The sequence below is a fragment of the Chiloscyllium punctatum genome, chromosome 4 (genome assembly GCF_047496795.1).
Source record: "Chiloscyllium punctatum isolate Juve2018m chromosome 4, sChiPun1.3, whole genome shotgun sequence".
Lineage (NCBI taxonomy): Eukaryota > Metazoa > Chordata > Chondrichthyes > Orectolobiformes > Hemiscylliidae > Chiloscyllium > Chiloscyllium punctatum.
In genome coordinates, this window is record NC_092742.1 from 42,708,076 (window position 1) to 42,723,061 (window position 14,986).

The 14,986-nt window shown below is 38.7% G+C and overlaps 1 protein-coding gene across 7 annotated transcripts in view; it reads right to left on the reverse strand.

Annotated features, from left to right (window-relative positions):
* Positions 1–4,697: 4,697 nt before the first annotated feature.
* ppp2r5ca (protein phosphatase 2, regulatory subunit B', gamma a) overlaps positions 4,698–14,986 on the reverse strand; it is a 179,917-nt gene continuing 169,628 nt past the window's right edge. For all 7 annotated transcript variants that reach the window (XM_072568494.1, XM_072568495.1, XM_072568493.1 and 4 more), the window contains 2 exons: positions 11,263–11,379; positions 4,698–7,712 (listed from right to left, as the gene is read on the reverse strand). In XM_072568494.1, coding sequence (XP_072424595.1) covers positions 7,578–7,712; positions 11,263–11,379 — 252 coding nt within the window. In that variant the 3' untranslated portion in view covers positions 4,698–7,577. The remainder of the gene's footprint in view (positions 7,713–11,262; positions 11,380–14,986) is intronic.

The window sequence follows — 14,986 nt, forward strand, 5'->3', positions numbered from 1 at the left end:
ACTGCTCCAATTGCATTAAGTCCTCTGTCATGGCTGGCAAGAAGAGGCTGTACTACATGCCATGAAGAATGCCAAGATCATTGCCCTCCACAAGAACAAGGGTGAGAGAAGCGACTGCAAGAACTACAGAGGCATTTCTCTCCTCAACACTGTCAGCGAAGCCTTCGCTTGGGTCATAGAACAGTATAGCACAGAACAGGCCCTTCAGCCCACGATGTTGTGCCGACCTCTGATCCTCATGTATGCACCCTCAAATTTCTGTGACCATATGCATGTCCAAGAGTCTCTTAAATGTCCCCAATGACCCTGCCTCCACAACTGCTGCTGGCAACGCATTCCATGCTCTCACAACTCTCTCTGTAAAGAATCCCCTCTATACTTTCCTCCAACCAGCTTAAATCTATGACCCCTCATGTTAGTCATTTCTGCCCTGGGAAATAGTCTCTGGCTGCCGACTCTATCTTTGCCTCGCATTATCTTGTATACCTCAATTAGGTCCCCTCTTCTCCTCCTTTTCTCTAATAAAAAAAGTCCGAGCTCAGTCAACCTCTCCTCATAAGATAAGCCCTCCAGTCCAGGCAGCATTCTGGTAAACCTCCTCAGAACCCTCTCCAAAGTATCCACATCTTTCTTATTATAGGGCGACCAGAACTGGATGCAGTATTCCAAGTGTGGTCTAACCAAAGTTTTATAGAGCTGCAACAAGATCTCACGACTCTTAAACTCAATCCCCCTGTTAATGAAAGCCAAAATCTTGACTCACTTGCAGAAACTGGCAGAACATGTAGACCCAGAGTCACAGTGTGGCTTTTGAGCTAAAAGGTCAACAGTAAACTTGATCTTCTCCCTTTGCCAACTGCAGGAGAAGTGCAGAGAACATAAAACGCTTTCATCGACCACACCAAGGTGTTTGACCGAGTCAGCAGAAATGGCGATTTCAAGGTTCTCCTGAAGATCAGCTGCCCACCAAAACTGCTGAGCATGATAGAATCCTTTCACAGTAACATGAAGGGGTCAGTGCAGTTCAACAGCAGCTCTTTTGAGCCCTTCAACATCCGCAGCTGCATCAAACAAGGCTGCGTTCTTGCTTGCACAATCTTTGGGATTTTTTTTTGCCGTGGTCCTGAAACATGCCTTTGGCACTGCAACAGAGGGTATTTACCTATGCATTAGATTAGACAGCAGGTTCTTCAACTTGGCCCGCCTCAGATCCAAGACAAAAGTATGTGCGGCACTCATCAGGGACATGCTGTTTGCCAATTGATGCTGCAGTTGCAACACATACCCAGCAGGAATTCCAGTTACTGATAGACCACCTTTCTCACGCTTGCAAGGATTTCAGACTGATCTATCCTGGGCAAATTCTGGCAAGTTAGTGTCCAATGCAGCGGTCCTATCTCGTGCTAGCCTTCTCAGCATGTACACTCTGCTCAGGCTGCAAAGACCGTGCTGGCTGGGCCACGTTCACTGCATGGAGGACGCCACATCCCAAAGGATGTGCAATATGGAGAATTTGCATCTGGGAAGAGACCCACTGGGCGTCCCCAACCGTGCTACAAGGACTACGAGGGACATGAAGGCACTTGATATCATTACAGAGAGCTAGGAAAGGCTTGCAGCTGACTGTACAAGTCGGAAAATCACCCTGAACCAACACCTCAAAACAGGGGAAAAGCTGATGAGTGCTGCAGCAAACAAGTGGGCACGAAGGAAGGAGTGTAGCAGTTCTAGCAGATCAACGACCACATACAGATGTAATCAGAACTGTCACTCCAGCATTTGTCTCTTCAGTTACAAGCGATGTTGCTTCAGGGAAGCAGAAAGCCAGAACAACGAGGATGCAACCCATGGTCAGCCATGACTGAAAGTGGCCTCACTCACTCACTTATATCACCATCGAGGGGAAAAGGTTCACTAAACAATCACTGCTATTCCATGGACCAGTGAGCAGTGAGAGAGGAGACTGGGTCGATATTCTCAAGCATTTTGATGAATGAGGGTGATCTCATTAAAACATTACAGACTTTACAAGGTTCTATAGAGTAGTTGCAAGTAGGATGTTTCCCCTGACTGGGGTAATATAGAAATAGCAGGTGCAGTCACACAATAAGAGTTAGGCCATTTACAACTGAGATGAAGAATCATCTTTTCATGAAGAGGCTGGTGAATATTTGGAATTTCCTATCCATGGGGATCTGGAGGCTTGGTAATTGAGCATAATCAACAGAGATTGATAAATTTCTAGATATTTCCATCAAGGGACACAAAGACATTGCAGGAAAATGGTGTTGAGGTCAATCGGCCATGATCTAGCTGAATAGTGGTACAGGACTGATTTGTACAAAAGGCTTACTGCTGCTTCCACTGTGTGTTTCTACTACTATGTCTTATCTTAAATAAAACGGAAAGGTCAGTGCAGATTGTCATAATTAGATTGGGATGAGGAATCTGAATTATTCGATTTAAAGTCATAGAGGTGTACAGCATGGAAACAGACCCTTCAGTCAAACTTGTCCAGACCGACCAAATAAATCTAGTCCCATTTGCCAGCAGTTGGCCCATATCCCTCTAAACCTTTCCTAATCACGTACCCATTCAGATACCTTTCAAATGTTATTGTCCCAGCCTTCACCACTTCCTCTGGAAGCTCATTCCATACATACATCACCCTTTGTGTGAACAAGTTGCCCCTTAGGTTCCTTTTTAATTCTTTCCCCTGTCACCTTAAACCTATGCCCTTTTGTTTTGGAAACCCCCACCCTAGGGAAAAGACCTTGTCTTTTTACCCTATCCATGTCCCTAATGATTTTATAAACCTCTATAAATTCACCCCTCAGCCTCCAATGCTCCAGGGAAAATAGCCGCCGCAGCCTGTTCAGCCTCCCCTATAGTTCAAACTGTCCAACCCTGGCAACATCCTTGTAAATCTTTTCTGAACTCTTTCAAGTTTCACAAATTCCTTCCTACAGAGAGAGACCAGAATTGAATGCAGTATTCCAAAAGTGGCCTAACCAATATCCTGTACAGTGCACTGATCAATAAAGGCAAGCAGACCAAATGCCTTATTCACTATTCTACCTACCCGCGTCTCCACTTTCAAGGAACTACAAACAAGGAAGTATAGAATCAGGCCCGTCGGCCCTCCATGCCTGTGGTGACACATTTTGCCCTTCCATATTAAAAGTTTTCACTTACGTGATCTGTATCCCTCGATTCCTTTCCTATTCATGTATTTGTCTAGGTGCTTCTTGAATCCTGCTATTGTGTCTGCTTCCACCACCTATAGCAGCACATTCCAGGCACTCACCATCGCTTGTTAAAAACATGCCTTGCACATCTCTTTTAAATTTCTCCCCCATCCCACCCTCGCAACTTGAACTTGTGGCTCCCAGTAATTCAACCCTCCACCCTGGGAAAAAGCCTCATACTTTCCACTCTATCCATGCCATTCACAATCTTTTAAACTTTTATCAAGTCACCCTTCAACCTCCTGCATTCCAGTGAAATCAAACCCAGTCTATCCAACCTTTCTTCATACCTGAAATCCCCCATACTAGACGACATCCTAGTCAACCTTTTCTGTAACCTCTCCAAATCATTCACATCCTTCTAGTAGTGTGGTGACCAGAATTGTCCACAATATTCCAAGTGTGGCTTCACTGAAGTTCAATAAATCTGCAGCATAACTCGTCTATCCTTATACTCAATGGCCCTTCCAATGAAGGCAAGTCACAGGCCTTTTTTACTATCTTATCAACTTGCACTGCCACCTACAGTGATTTGTGGATCTGCACATCTAAATCTCTATGCACATCAATACACCGAAGAGCTCTGCCATTCGCTGTATATTTTCTACGTAATACTTGATCTTCAGAAATGCATCACCTCACGAGGTCTTCCAAGATCTCTTTGTTCAGCAACACTTCCCTGAACCTTACCAATAAGTGTGTAATTCCTGCCCTGATTTGCTTTTCCAAAACGCAGTAGCTCACATTTATCTAAATTAAATGCATCTGTCACTCCTGGCCTATTGACCTATCCAAACAAGATCCCACTGTACTCTGAAATGACCTTCTTCACTGTGTACTACCATCACCAATTTTTATGTCCTCTGCAAGCTTACTAACTATACTTCTTATGTTCACATTCAAATCATTTATATAAATAACAAAAAGCAGTGGACCTAGCACTGATCCTTGTGGCACACCACTGGTCACAGGCCTCCAGCCTGAAAAGCAATCCTCCACCACCACCCTCTTCTACTTTTTAGCCAACATTTGTCCAACTTAGTTTTGTTTGCTCAACTTAAAAGCTCCAAAATGATAAAAGGAATATACAATAAACAGTAAATTTGAAACAAAAAATGTGACAAACATAAGCCCAGAATGTTTTCACCAGAAGTTGAAATTGTGATGCAACGTACTACTGGAATGTTAAATCCACAGTTACATAGCTTAAATGAAATAGTAAGCAGAAACCAACTGAACATTGGTCACTCTAGTTTACAGACTTTAATAGATAAAATTAATGTTATTTTAATTCTGTAACTGTAAAGGTATTCTAAAATTCCAAACTGGATAAAAGTGGGTTAAAATCAAAAAAACATACTGAGTTTGAATAAACTCAAATTGTTGACTTTCAAAATTTTTACTCATGGCAAATTGTTTGAAAGAAAAATATCTGTGCCATTTACCAACTTTTGTAGTTACTAGGAAGTTTTATTCTGTACATAAGACCATTTTGTACAAAATATGAAATCTACTTTATTAGATATTACACTACTTAAAACAAAGTACAACATATGTACAATATTAAAATGAAGCCATTTATGTAGGTATCACACTAAAGGTCACTTGTCATATAACTGGACATTCTTCTTGTACAGGGCTTTTTTTTAAAAAAGCAAATACAAATGAACTTAAAAGATGTCAATCAGAAAGCTGCTTTTAAAGAAATACAGGCACCAGATCAAGCTTTCGAATTACCTTTTCTTTAGACATTTAAGAATTTCTGTAACATATCAAACTGTTCACACGCTGCTTCTAGGGTATCCATTTTGTGCTGGCTCATCTACAGAATGATCAAAAGATACTCTCAAGATGACAAAATTATGTCAGTATTCTAGATTCTACATACCCTTTACCAAGTAATCATTTAGTTTTGAATTAAATTCTGTAATTAATGAATTGACAACAAATCTCAATGTTCTGCACAGTAACTAGCACTATAATAAAAATTTAGTGCTGCAGAAACTCAGTAAGTATGGTAGCATCTGTTGAGAAAGAAACAAAATTAACATTTCGAAATTACTCCTCTTTGGAACTCTGTTACACTCTCCACAGATTCTGCCACTCCTGCTGAGTTTTTCCAGCACACTGATTTTATTTCAGATCTCCAGCATCTGCTATGTTTTGCTTTTATTTACAATACTATTTTAGTAACAGCCCAAGGAGGTGAAAATGACCACACCCACCTGCACAGCATCCAATTAAGCCAGATAGGACCGACCCTTTTCAATACAATACATTCATATGAAAACTCTCTCAGTCATTCCAACAGAAAAAAGGTAATTCAAAGTTGTAATTTGGTGAACGTCAATCTTGATCAATAGGCAAGTTAAAATAAGGGAAACTGCTAAAGATAGGATCATATTCTAAACTGTATACAAACAATATACACTTGCTAGTGGCCAAAATAAAATTACAATCCTTCTTGAACACCTCACACAAACATACTGAACACCCAAAACCAATGAATATGAGAGATAAACTACTCATAAGCAAGATGGAAGTTCAAACAATGGTATGTAAATGAAACACAGCAAAAGCATGGAAGATGCCACATAGTAAAAGCACCCAAATGTTCGAAAAGGAAGGTTATTAGGGGCAGACTTCCATGACAACTGTTGAGAAGAAAAAACATGTAAAACAAAATAGATTTTCCAACATGCTTGAGAGAGATTATTTTAGCATTCACATTTCAAGTTAAACAGGAATTGCTTTCTGAAATTTGAATAAGTTTCTGCTGGGAGAACTTCCAAATTTTGATGTTTTTTCTTTATAGCCCTGAATACCTCTACAATTTTAAAATTCCTTTAGCATTCTCGGCTCAGAATAAAATATTAAAGCAAGGTAAACAGAACAGTTGAGAAGATAATTTAACTGAATGGTATTTGCAGATATTTTACATGCACCATTTTGCAACACAAATCTGATGATCAGCGATAGATTATAACCATTTCCAAAACTTGATGCTAAAGTTACATAAGCTTGATCAAACAAGAGTTTCGATAACATACGCGCACACTTCTGTTTTTTTTATCTGACCAGTTTCTGATCACTAATCATATTCAGCTATTTCACACAGCTTACAACAGACATATATATCTTGGTGTTTCACATGCCTAGCCCATCATAGCCTCATTCTAATGGGTGTTGTAAAATCTAATACACATTAAAGTATGTGTGACATTTTTCATTCTTGAAATCTGGTGAGCATGAGATTATGAGAGTGACAATTTTCCAGATCCATTCTCTACAAAGGATCTCAAAGTTCTTAGTTTTGAGGCAGAACAATTTCATAAAGTAGACCAGTAAACTGGCAAGACAGATTATAAAAATACCAGGAAAGTTACTCAAGAACATTAATACACGAGGAATGGATTAAAATAGCAAACCCTGAGAATTCTTGCCTCAGCCAATTCAGGACATTGAAGAGTTCTATCAGAACTGTTAATAATCATTTTGTGTAACATACATGAAGACAGACATGTAGAGAACTTTGACAAACTTTACAAAAAACAAAACGCCAAAGTACCTAAATAAAAAGTTTAGATCTTAACCAATCCAGCAGGAATCAATAGTTATTTTATATATTAATGGGGAATTAGATCAGACTTAGAATTTCAAGTTCGCAATTTATCTAAAGTTGAAATCCTGTGTTTCAAATGATGTGATACTATTGTACGGATAAAAATCATGTCAATATTTTTAATATCCCCAAAATGATTTTTTTTTCATGTAGTACGTTAATATAGTTTACTTTAAAAATCAGGAGGGTTCCTTCTTTTAAATAGTCAGATTTAGTGCAAGATGTTTAAAATGAGTCCAGCAACTGTTGACATTTACATTTATACTAATATATTTTTGGATGCAATCGTATCCTGGCTTGAATACATTCAATGCAGAAAATTGGTTTTAGTACTAAAAACACAGTCTGTGACTTCTCAGGAAGAAATTTAGACTCATTATCCCATTTATTTTCAAATACAGATGTAAATAAAAGGATAAATATAAATGCTAAACAAACTTTATACAATGGCTCTGTGGACATGACGACTCTCAAATTTAGCTCCATTTTTTTTAAAAACAGATTGTAGAAAGCACAATACCCTATGTACCATTGTTTGAACTACCCAGACTTGACTTCATATGTGGTAAAGTTATTGCCTACAAACTGGATTCAAGAAAGCATTGACTTAAATGTATAGCTGATTGGTATGGCACAAAGCATAATAGCTTCTACAATAGACCAAGTTCAGAGAACAGCTTTATACAATATTCTTCTGTCGAAATAGCCTAATGCCCATCATGAGCAGATATAATTTCTTCAGCCCGGCGATGTGATTCCAAGGCTTTCACGGTGTAGATATCCTGAGGCAGTTCCGACTTGCGGCGCACAAGTGGACGATCCTTTCGAAGATCTTTCTGTGCCTGCAGAAAAGTAATGTTAATAATAGCTGCAACAAAATAACTTTAGATTTTGATTTGAAAACAATTTTTTAAACTTTACATTTCTGCTTTAAATGATGGAAAGATTATCAATCTGAAATGTAAACTATTCTCTCTTCACAGATGCTGCCTAACCTGCTGAATATTTCCAGAATTTTCTGCTCTCAGTAATTTAATTTTAAAGGGAGTAAGTATTTATACCATGTTGATTTAAAAGCAATGTTTACCAAGATAGTAACTATTTTAACATATGTAAAACATATGTTTGAGATTGTTTTTCTGAGGAAGACATTTAGACTCACTATCCCATTTATTTTCAAATATAGGTTCAATAAAAAGATAAATGCCATACAAATTTTTGTAACTCAATGGTTCTCTGGACATCACAAACTTAATGTTGTAGACTGTAGAAAGCACAATACCCCATGTTGTATTGTTTGAGCTACCTGTCAAGACCACCTAAGATTATTAAAAGACATGGCAGCAAAGATAGGGAGTGGATTGGAAAAATGTTAACGCCTATTCAAAAAGGGAGTGAGGCAGAAAGTAGGACGTTACAGAGCATTTAGTTTACTATCTGTCTTTGAGAAATTGTTGGAATCCATTATTAAGGGAGTAGTAATGGGACATTTGGAAAGTCAAAACATGATCCACAGCATTAGATTGGTTTTAAGGGTAAATCATGTTTCACTAATTTGCTAGAGTTCTTCAAAGATATTACAAACAAAGCAGATAAGGGGGCTCCTGCACATGTAGTATATTTGGACTTCCAGAAGTTAATACACAAGTAATAAGAGGTTAATACACAAGGTAATACACAAAATGACCAGTCAGAGGAAGTGGTAGATGCAAGAACTGTTACAACATTTAAAAGACATTTGGAAAGGTACATGAATAACAAAGGTTTAGAGGGATATTGGCCAAATGCAGGCAAATGGAACTAGCTTAGTTTGGGAAACTTGGTCAGCATGGATGAGTTGGACCGAAAGGTCTGTTTCTCTGCTGTATGACTATAATAAGAGGCAATGTGTTAGCTTGGATACAGGATTAGCCAAGCAGAGTCAAGATAAATGGATATTTTTATGGCTTGCAAGATATAACTAACCTGGTGCCACAGAGTTCAAGCCTCAGCTATTTACAATCTATATTAATGACTTGGATGCAACGATAGAAAGTACTACAGTCAAATTTGCAGTTGACACCCAAACAGGTGAGATAGTAATTTGCAATGAAGAATTAAGAAATTTACAAATGCCCAGATGAATGAGCAACCAGTTTGCAGATGGAGTTTAATGTAGATAAGAGAGATGTTATCAACTTTGGTTGGAATAAAAAGGCAACTTAGTATTGAAATGGAGAGAACTTCATACATGCTTCACTACAGAAGAATCTGGGTATCCTTGTGCAAGAGACGTAGAAAGCTAGTAGGCAGATAATGAAACTCAGTTCATTAGGGCAAATGGAATTTTGGTACTGGTTGTCAAAAGAATGGAGAAAGAAAGTCGGGAAGTGTTAGTGCAATGGTTCAAGACATTGGTGAGACACATCCAGAGTATGGTATATGGTTTTGGCCAGCTTACTTGAGGAAAGGTGCAATTGCATTAGAGGCAGTTCCAAGTTCATTAAATTTCAGAGATGAAAAGTCTGTCTTACAAGGAGAGATTCAGCAGTTAGGTGTATACTTGTGAGAGTTTAAAAGGATGAGGCGAGATCTAATTGAGGTATACAAGATGCAAAAAGGGACTGTAAAGTGCGATACAATCTAGAACAAGAGGTCATAGTTTTAGACTAAGGGGTCGCAGATTTAAAAGACAGACAGGAGGAAGAATGACTTCTTTCAAAGAGTTGTAAAGCTGTGGAATTCACTACTAGAGCATGATGGATGCCAGTACACAAATTTAAGAAGCAGACAGACACATTTTTAATTAGCAATGGGTAAAGGGTTGTGGGCAGGAAAGTGGAGTTGAAGCTGAGATGAGATCGGTCACCATTGTATTAATTAGAGGAAACAGGCTTGAGGGGCTGAATGACCTACTCCTGCCCTAGACCTAATGCTTTTTGTACACAGAGCAAATTCTATTTTTATCCACTTGTGGCAAGATCCCATGTAGGGCCAAATGGATTCAATAAAAATAAACCTTTCTGCTCAAAACCTTTCTGCAATTTTTTTTAATAGGATACAACACCTTCATTATTTTAAATTTACACTATCATACCCCGTGGGAGACTAATTAGCAAGGTTAGATCTAGCGGAATACAGGGAGAACTAGCCATTTGGATACAGAACTGGCTCAAAGGTAGAAGACAGAGGGTGGTGGTGAAGGGTTGTTTTTCAGACTGGAGGCCTGTGGCTAGTGGAGTGCCACAAGGATCGGTGCTGGGCCGTCTAAATTTTGTCATTTACATAAATGATTTGGATGTGAGCATAAGAGATACAGTTAGTAAATTTGCAGATGACACCAAAATTGGAGGTGTAGTGGACAGCGAAATGGGTTACCTCAGATTACAACAGGATCTGGACCAGATAGGCCAATGGGCTGAGAAGTGGCAGATGGTGTTAGTTCAGATAAATGCGAGGTGCTGTTATTTTGGGAAAGCAAATCTTAGCAGGACTTATACACTTAATAGTAAGGTCCTAGGGAGTGTTGCTGAACAAAGAGACCTTGGAGTGCAGGTTCATAGCTCCTTGAAAGTGGAGTCGTAGGTCGATAGGATAGTGAAGGCAACGTTTGGTATGCTTTCCTTTATTGGTCAGAGTATTGAGTACAGGAGTTGGGAGGTCATGTTGCAGCTGTACAGGACATTGGTTAGGCCACTGTTGGAATATTGCATGCAATTCTGGTCTCCTTCCTATTGGAAGAATGTTGTGAAACTTGAAAGGGTTCAGAAAAGATTTACAAGGATGTTGCCAGGGTCGGAGGATTTGAGCTATAGGGAGAGGCTGAACAGGCCAAGGCTGTTTTCCCTGGAGCGTCGGAGGCTGAGGGGTGACCTTATAGAGGTTTACAAGATTATGAGGGGCATGGATAGGGTAAATAGGCAAAGTCTTTTCCCTGGGGGCGAGGAGTCCAGAACTAGAGGGCATAGGTTTAGGGTGAGAGGGGAAAGATATAAATGAGAGCTAAGGGGTAACTTTTTCACACAGAAGGTGGTACATGTATGGAATGAGCTGCCAGAGGAAGTGGTGGAGGCTGGTACAATTGCAACATTTATGAGGCATTTGGATGGGTATATGAATAGGAAGGGTTTGGAGGGATATGGGCCGGGTGCTGGCAGGTGGGTCTAGATTGGGTTGGGATATCTGGTCAGCATGGACGGGTTGGACCGAAGGTTCTGTTTCCATGCTGTACATCTCTATGACTCTATAAGAGAAAAACGTTTAAATGGAACAATGAATCTGCAAAGTTAAACAGAAGAATTAAATTTGATAATTCAACAGTGATCAATTTAGAGTCTCATGAGGCTTGTATATAAATTTCTTCCATGATGTTCATAAGCAGCAAAGTAGTATCATTTTGTAGCCATCTTATACCTGAGGTGCTTGATCTTCTACTGCCTTTCTGATCATCTGGATATCATCTATCAATGGACCATCTGTTTCCATAGCAACTGGACTATTCATGCCACTGGGTTCAATATAAAGCTGATACTGAAAAATAAAATTTAAGTTTCATGTACAAATAAGCTGAAGTTTAATCTAAAAGTAAAATTGGATTAACAAATATCTAGAGAGATACCATATTTCAATTTGAAAACTAAGTGTGTCTCTGTCTGGATGCACAAAACATTCAAGAATTTACATTTGGTGCTACTTAAGTTTTAGTGGAAGAAAAATGCAAGTTTTGCTGAGGCACTAAACAAAGAAAAACCAAAGAGATGAATCCAGGTTTTATTAATGGCTGACTGTTCAGAGATACAGTCATCTTGGATTAGCCAATCTTAGCTACTAAGAAACAATGATACAACTGGTCAAACCTGTATCCATATTTATATGATCATATTGTAAGGATAGAACAAAGCTCAACTGTGATGCCCTAATGTTAAACCTCCTCCAATATTTAGGGTCAATGATCACAGCTAAATAATTACCAGTTTAGATGTGTGTGGATGGACACTTGGGTGGGGTGTGCAGGGTAACATGCAAAAGTCTGAGGGTGAATGTCAGGGGGAAGATATCAACACACAATAACACACCACAATTGCCACCATAACACACAAAGACCCAATATCTAATGGAGAAAAGTGGCTTAAAACTCAATGGGCCTGATGGAGGAGAGATTTAGAAATAGGCTAATTGCCTTCTCAGCAACATATCAACACAGGGTTCATACTCAACAAAGAATTCGCATAAATACAGGGGAATGAAGAAAGTATTCCATTTTAAAATAGAAAAAGTGTAAATATGCAGTTTAAAATTATCCTGAACTGACCAAAATGTGCTTGATATATACATTTCAATATATAAATAGAGCTTCACAATCAAATAATGAGATAAATACCTAGAGAGATGGCATCTTTCACTGTTTACTTTTCCAACATGTAAATTTAAAACATCTGGTGTATAGCACAGATTACATAACATTTAACAAATTAAAACTCCCAGCAGTATATACAAAGTAGTCAACAGGAAAACATTCTCAAGAGAGTTGTAGTCCAGTATATCTAATTGGTACCGTCAGGCACTGGTGGTGCTTAAGCACCTATTTCTTGCCCTTTAATATAGTGATATGCCAAGCATAAACCACAGCTCGGCCGACAATCAAGTTACTAGCTTTCCTTGCTGAGACATGCAGTTTATGAACATGCATAACCACTTCTAAGAATGTGCCTTCATTTTTGATTACATTGTACTCTCTCTCTGGACATTAATGTCATGTTAAGGGTTAAACTGTACTATCTTTCTCCAAGAAGCTGAACATTCTGGAAGAGGGTGGGGGGACATTTTGTCGCACAGATAGTATGCAGAATGTAGATGACTCTCCATTGTAATCCACACTTCATTTGGGCAGCCATTTACTACTATTTCACTGCAATTATTAAATTAAACCCTCATTCAATCCCTTCTATTCAGAAATGCTTTCATAGCCATCCCCAGCCAATCAAATTTGTTTGCGTGATCATTCCCCGATACTGAAGTATATCACACTTACATTGTTGGGGGAAATAGCGGAACCAGAACTTGTTTGCAGGGCCGCCCTGATGCTAGGACGTCTAACACCTACATTGTCTTGGGCAATAACTGAGTCAGGAAATGGTTAGCATAATGATTCCCCAGGATTAGGGCATTCACACTCAGAGGATGACCTCATCCTACCACTGTACCTGGGGTAATATGTGATTATTGGCAGGGGAGTGGCCGCAGTACCTGTGAGCATTACCAACTGACCTGTAAAAGGGGATATGTTTCCTTTGTTCAGGGTCTCTGACTCGACTCTGCAAGCTTGTGAAGAGTGTCAAACGGGTCACCTAGCTTGTACAGGGTTGAATAAACTTTAACTGTTTGCAGAAGTTGCTGTGTGCAAATTGCACCTCATGTGTGAAACCTCAGGAAAAGAACCTAACACTATAAGTCTTGAATGGTTTGGTGCAAAGTTACTTATTGGACCAAGTTATGCACTTTACAGCTACCACACCTCAAACTTAAGTCACAAAAGGAGTATATTCAATAAGCTTCGTATGCTAACCTTGTAAAGTAGGTAAATGGATAAAGTTGCACAAAGGCACTGATTTACATAAGTAACAGCAAGTTCCATGGCACGTTTTCCTTTCCTTCATTCACACCATTTCCTTCATTCCTTGGGTCCTATATGCTACAACTAATACTGAAAATCTTGCTCAAAGCAACTGTGGGATCCCTTCAAAGTGGGATCTTTATAGAAAAAAATTATAATTTTTGGATATCAGATAAAAAGACGTGAAAATTACATTTATTCTTTGCAGTTATTTTAGAACTCAAATTGGTTAACTGATAACAAAGCTGGTAGCTAGAATAAACATGATGAGCATTATCCCACCCTTCCTTCCCCATTTAGGGCAGTGAAATTTACAATGAAATTCTAAAAGGTCACTGCATCTATTCTGAACTCAAGCCTACACAAAATATATTCATTTGAATTAATGCGATCAAGCCTGATATACAACATCTTATGACATTGTTTTTATGCCTGATTTTATATGGATATCATTATGATCCCAGTTGATGCCAATATTGGGAAAGTCAGATCTTAAGAGTGAAATCTGGCTGGAAAAGTTTTATTCTTTTTGGTTTTTAAGGAGGTTAGTCACTGAGCAGTATTCACAAGAGGCTACTTCAAACAAAATGACAAAATTTTATTCTTCATAGAGAAAACAAACTAGACCAACACTATACAGGAATTATTGAAACAAACTCTTTACAAATAGAGTACAAGACAAAAAGTTGACAAAATGAGATTTGATAATAGAAAAGACCAACTACCAAAGTGCTAATTAACGTCACCATCACTGAGTTCAAGAAATCAGCTAGATTTCCTCTAATTAGGTTCTAGGAAAGATCATTGGTTAATGTGCCCATGTAGACATAGGATGGAGGTAGGGTGATATTTAGTTGTGATACCTTCATAAAATAGTGGCATTGGACACACATGTTAAAAACAACCACTTCAATTGATATTGGATGTTTTAGGTTTCCAAAGAGTGATACCAACTGGGAGAATTGGGGGATTTTGGGGGGGGGGGGGGGGAAAGACAAGATTTACGAGAATTAAAACTTGACTTCTGAATGCAATACTACTAGATGTGTTGTCTTTAGGCAGGTAGAATCGATGAAACATTTCTTACCAAGTTTAAAAAATAAGTTATAGAAAACAGAAGCTCAACTTAAATACAAATTTTTTTTTGCTGAGAGATTTTAGTCAAAGAATGTTACTTTTTGATGTTGAGCAAGTTTGAACTCTGGTTAATTATCAGTCATATCTTACTAAATGGCAGATCAGGGCTCAAGGGCTGATTGCACTGCTCCTAATTCCTGTGCGTACTATTACTTGTACTGAACACAACTATCCACACTGGTTTAAGGGTTCTCATATTTGTCCTTTTCGGATACACAGATGTATGAATAAAAAGACCGATTCCCGAGAACATACACTGGAAAGTGACAAAACGTCTACAGTATCTCCAATTTATCTTAGTAGTCACCAGAATTGAAACATTACCATTGCTTTCTTCCCACAGATGCAGCTAGACCTGCTGACTTTCCCCAGCAATTTGTTTTGTTT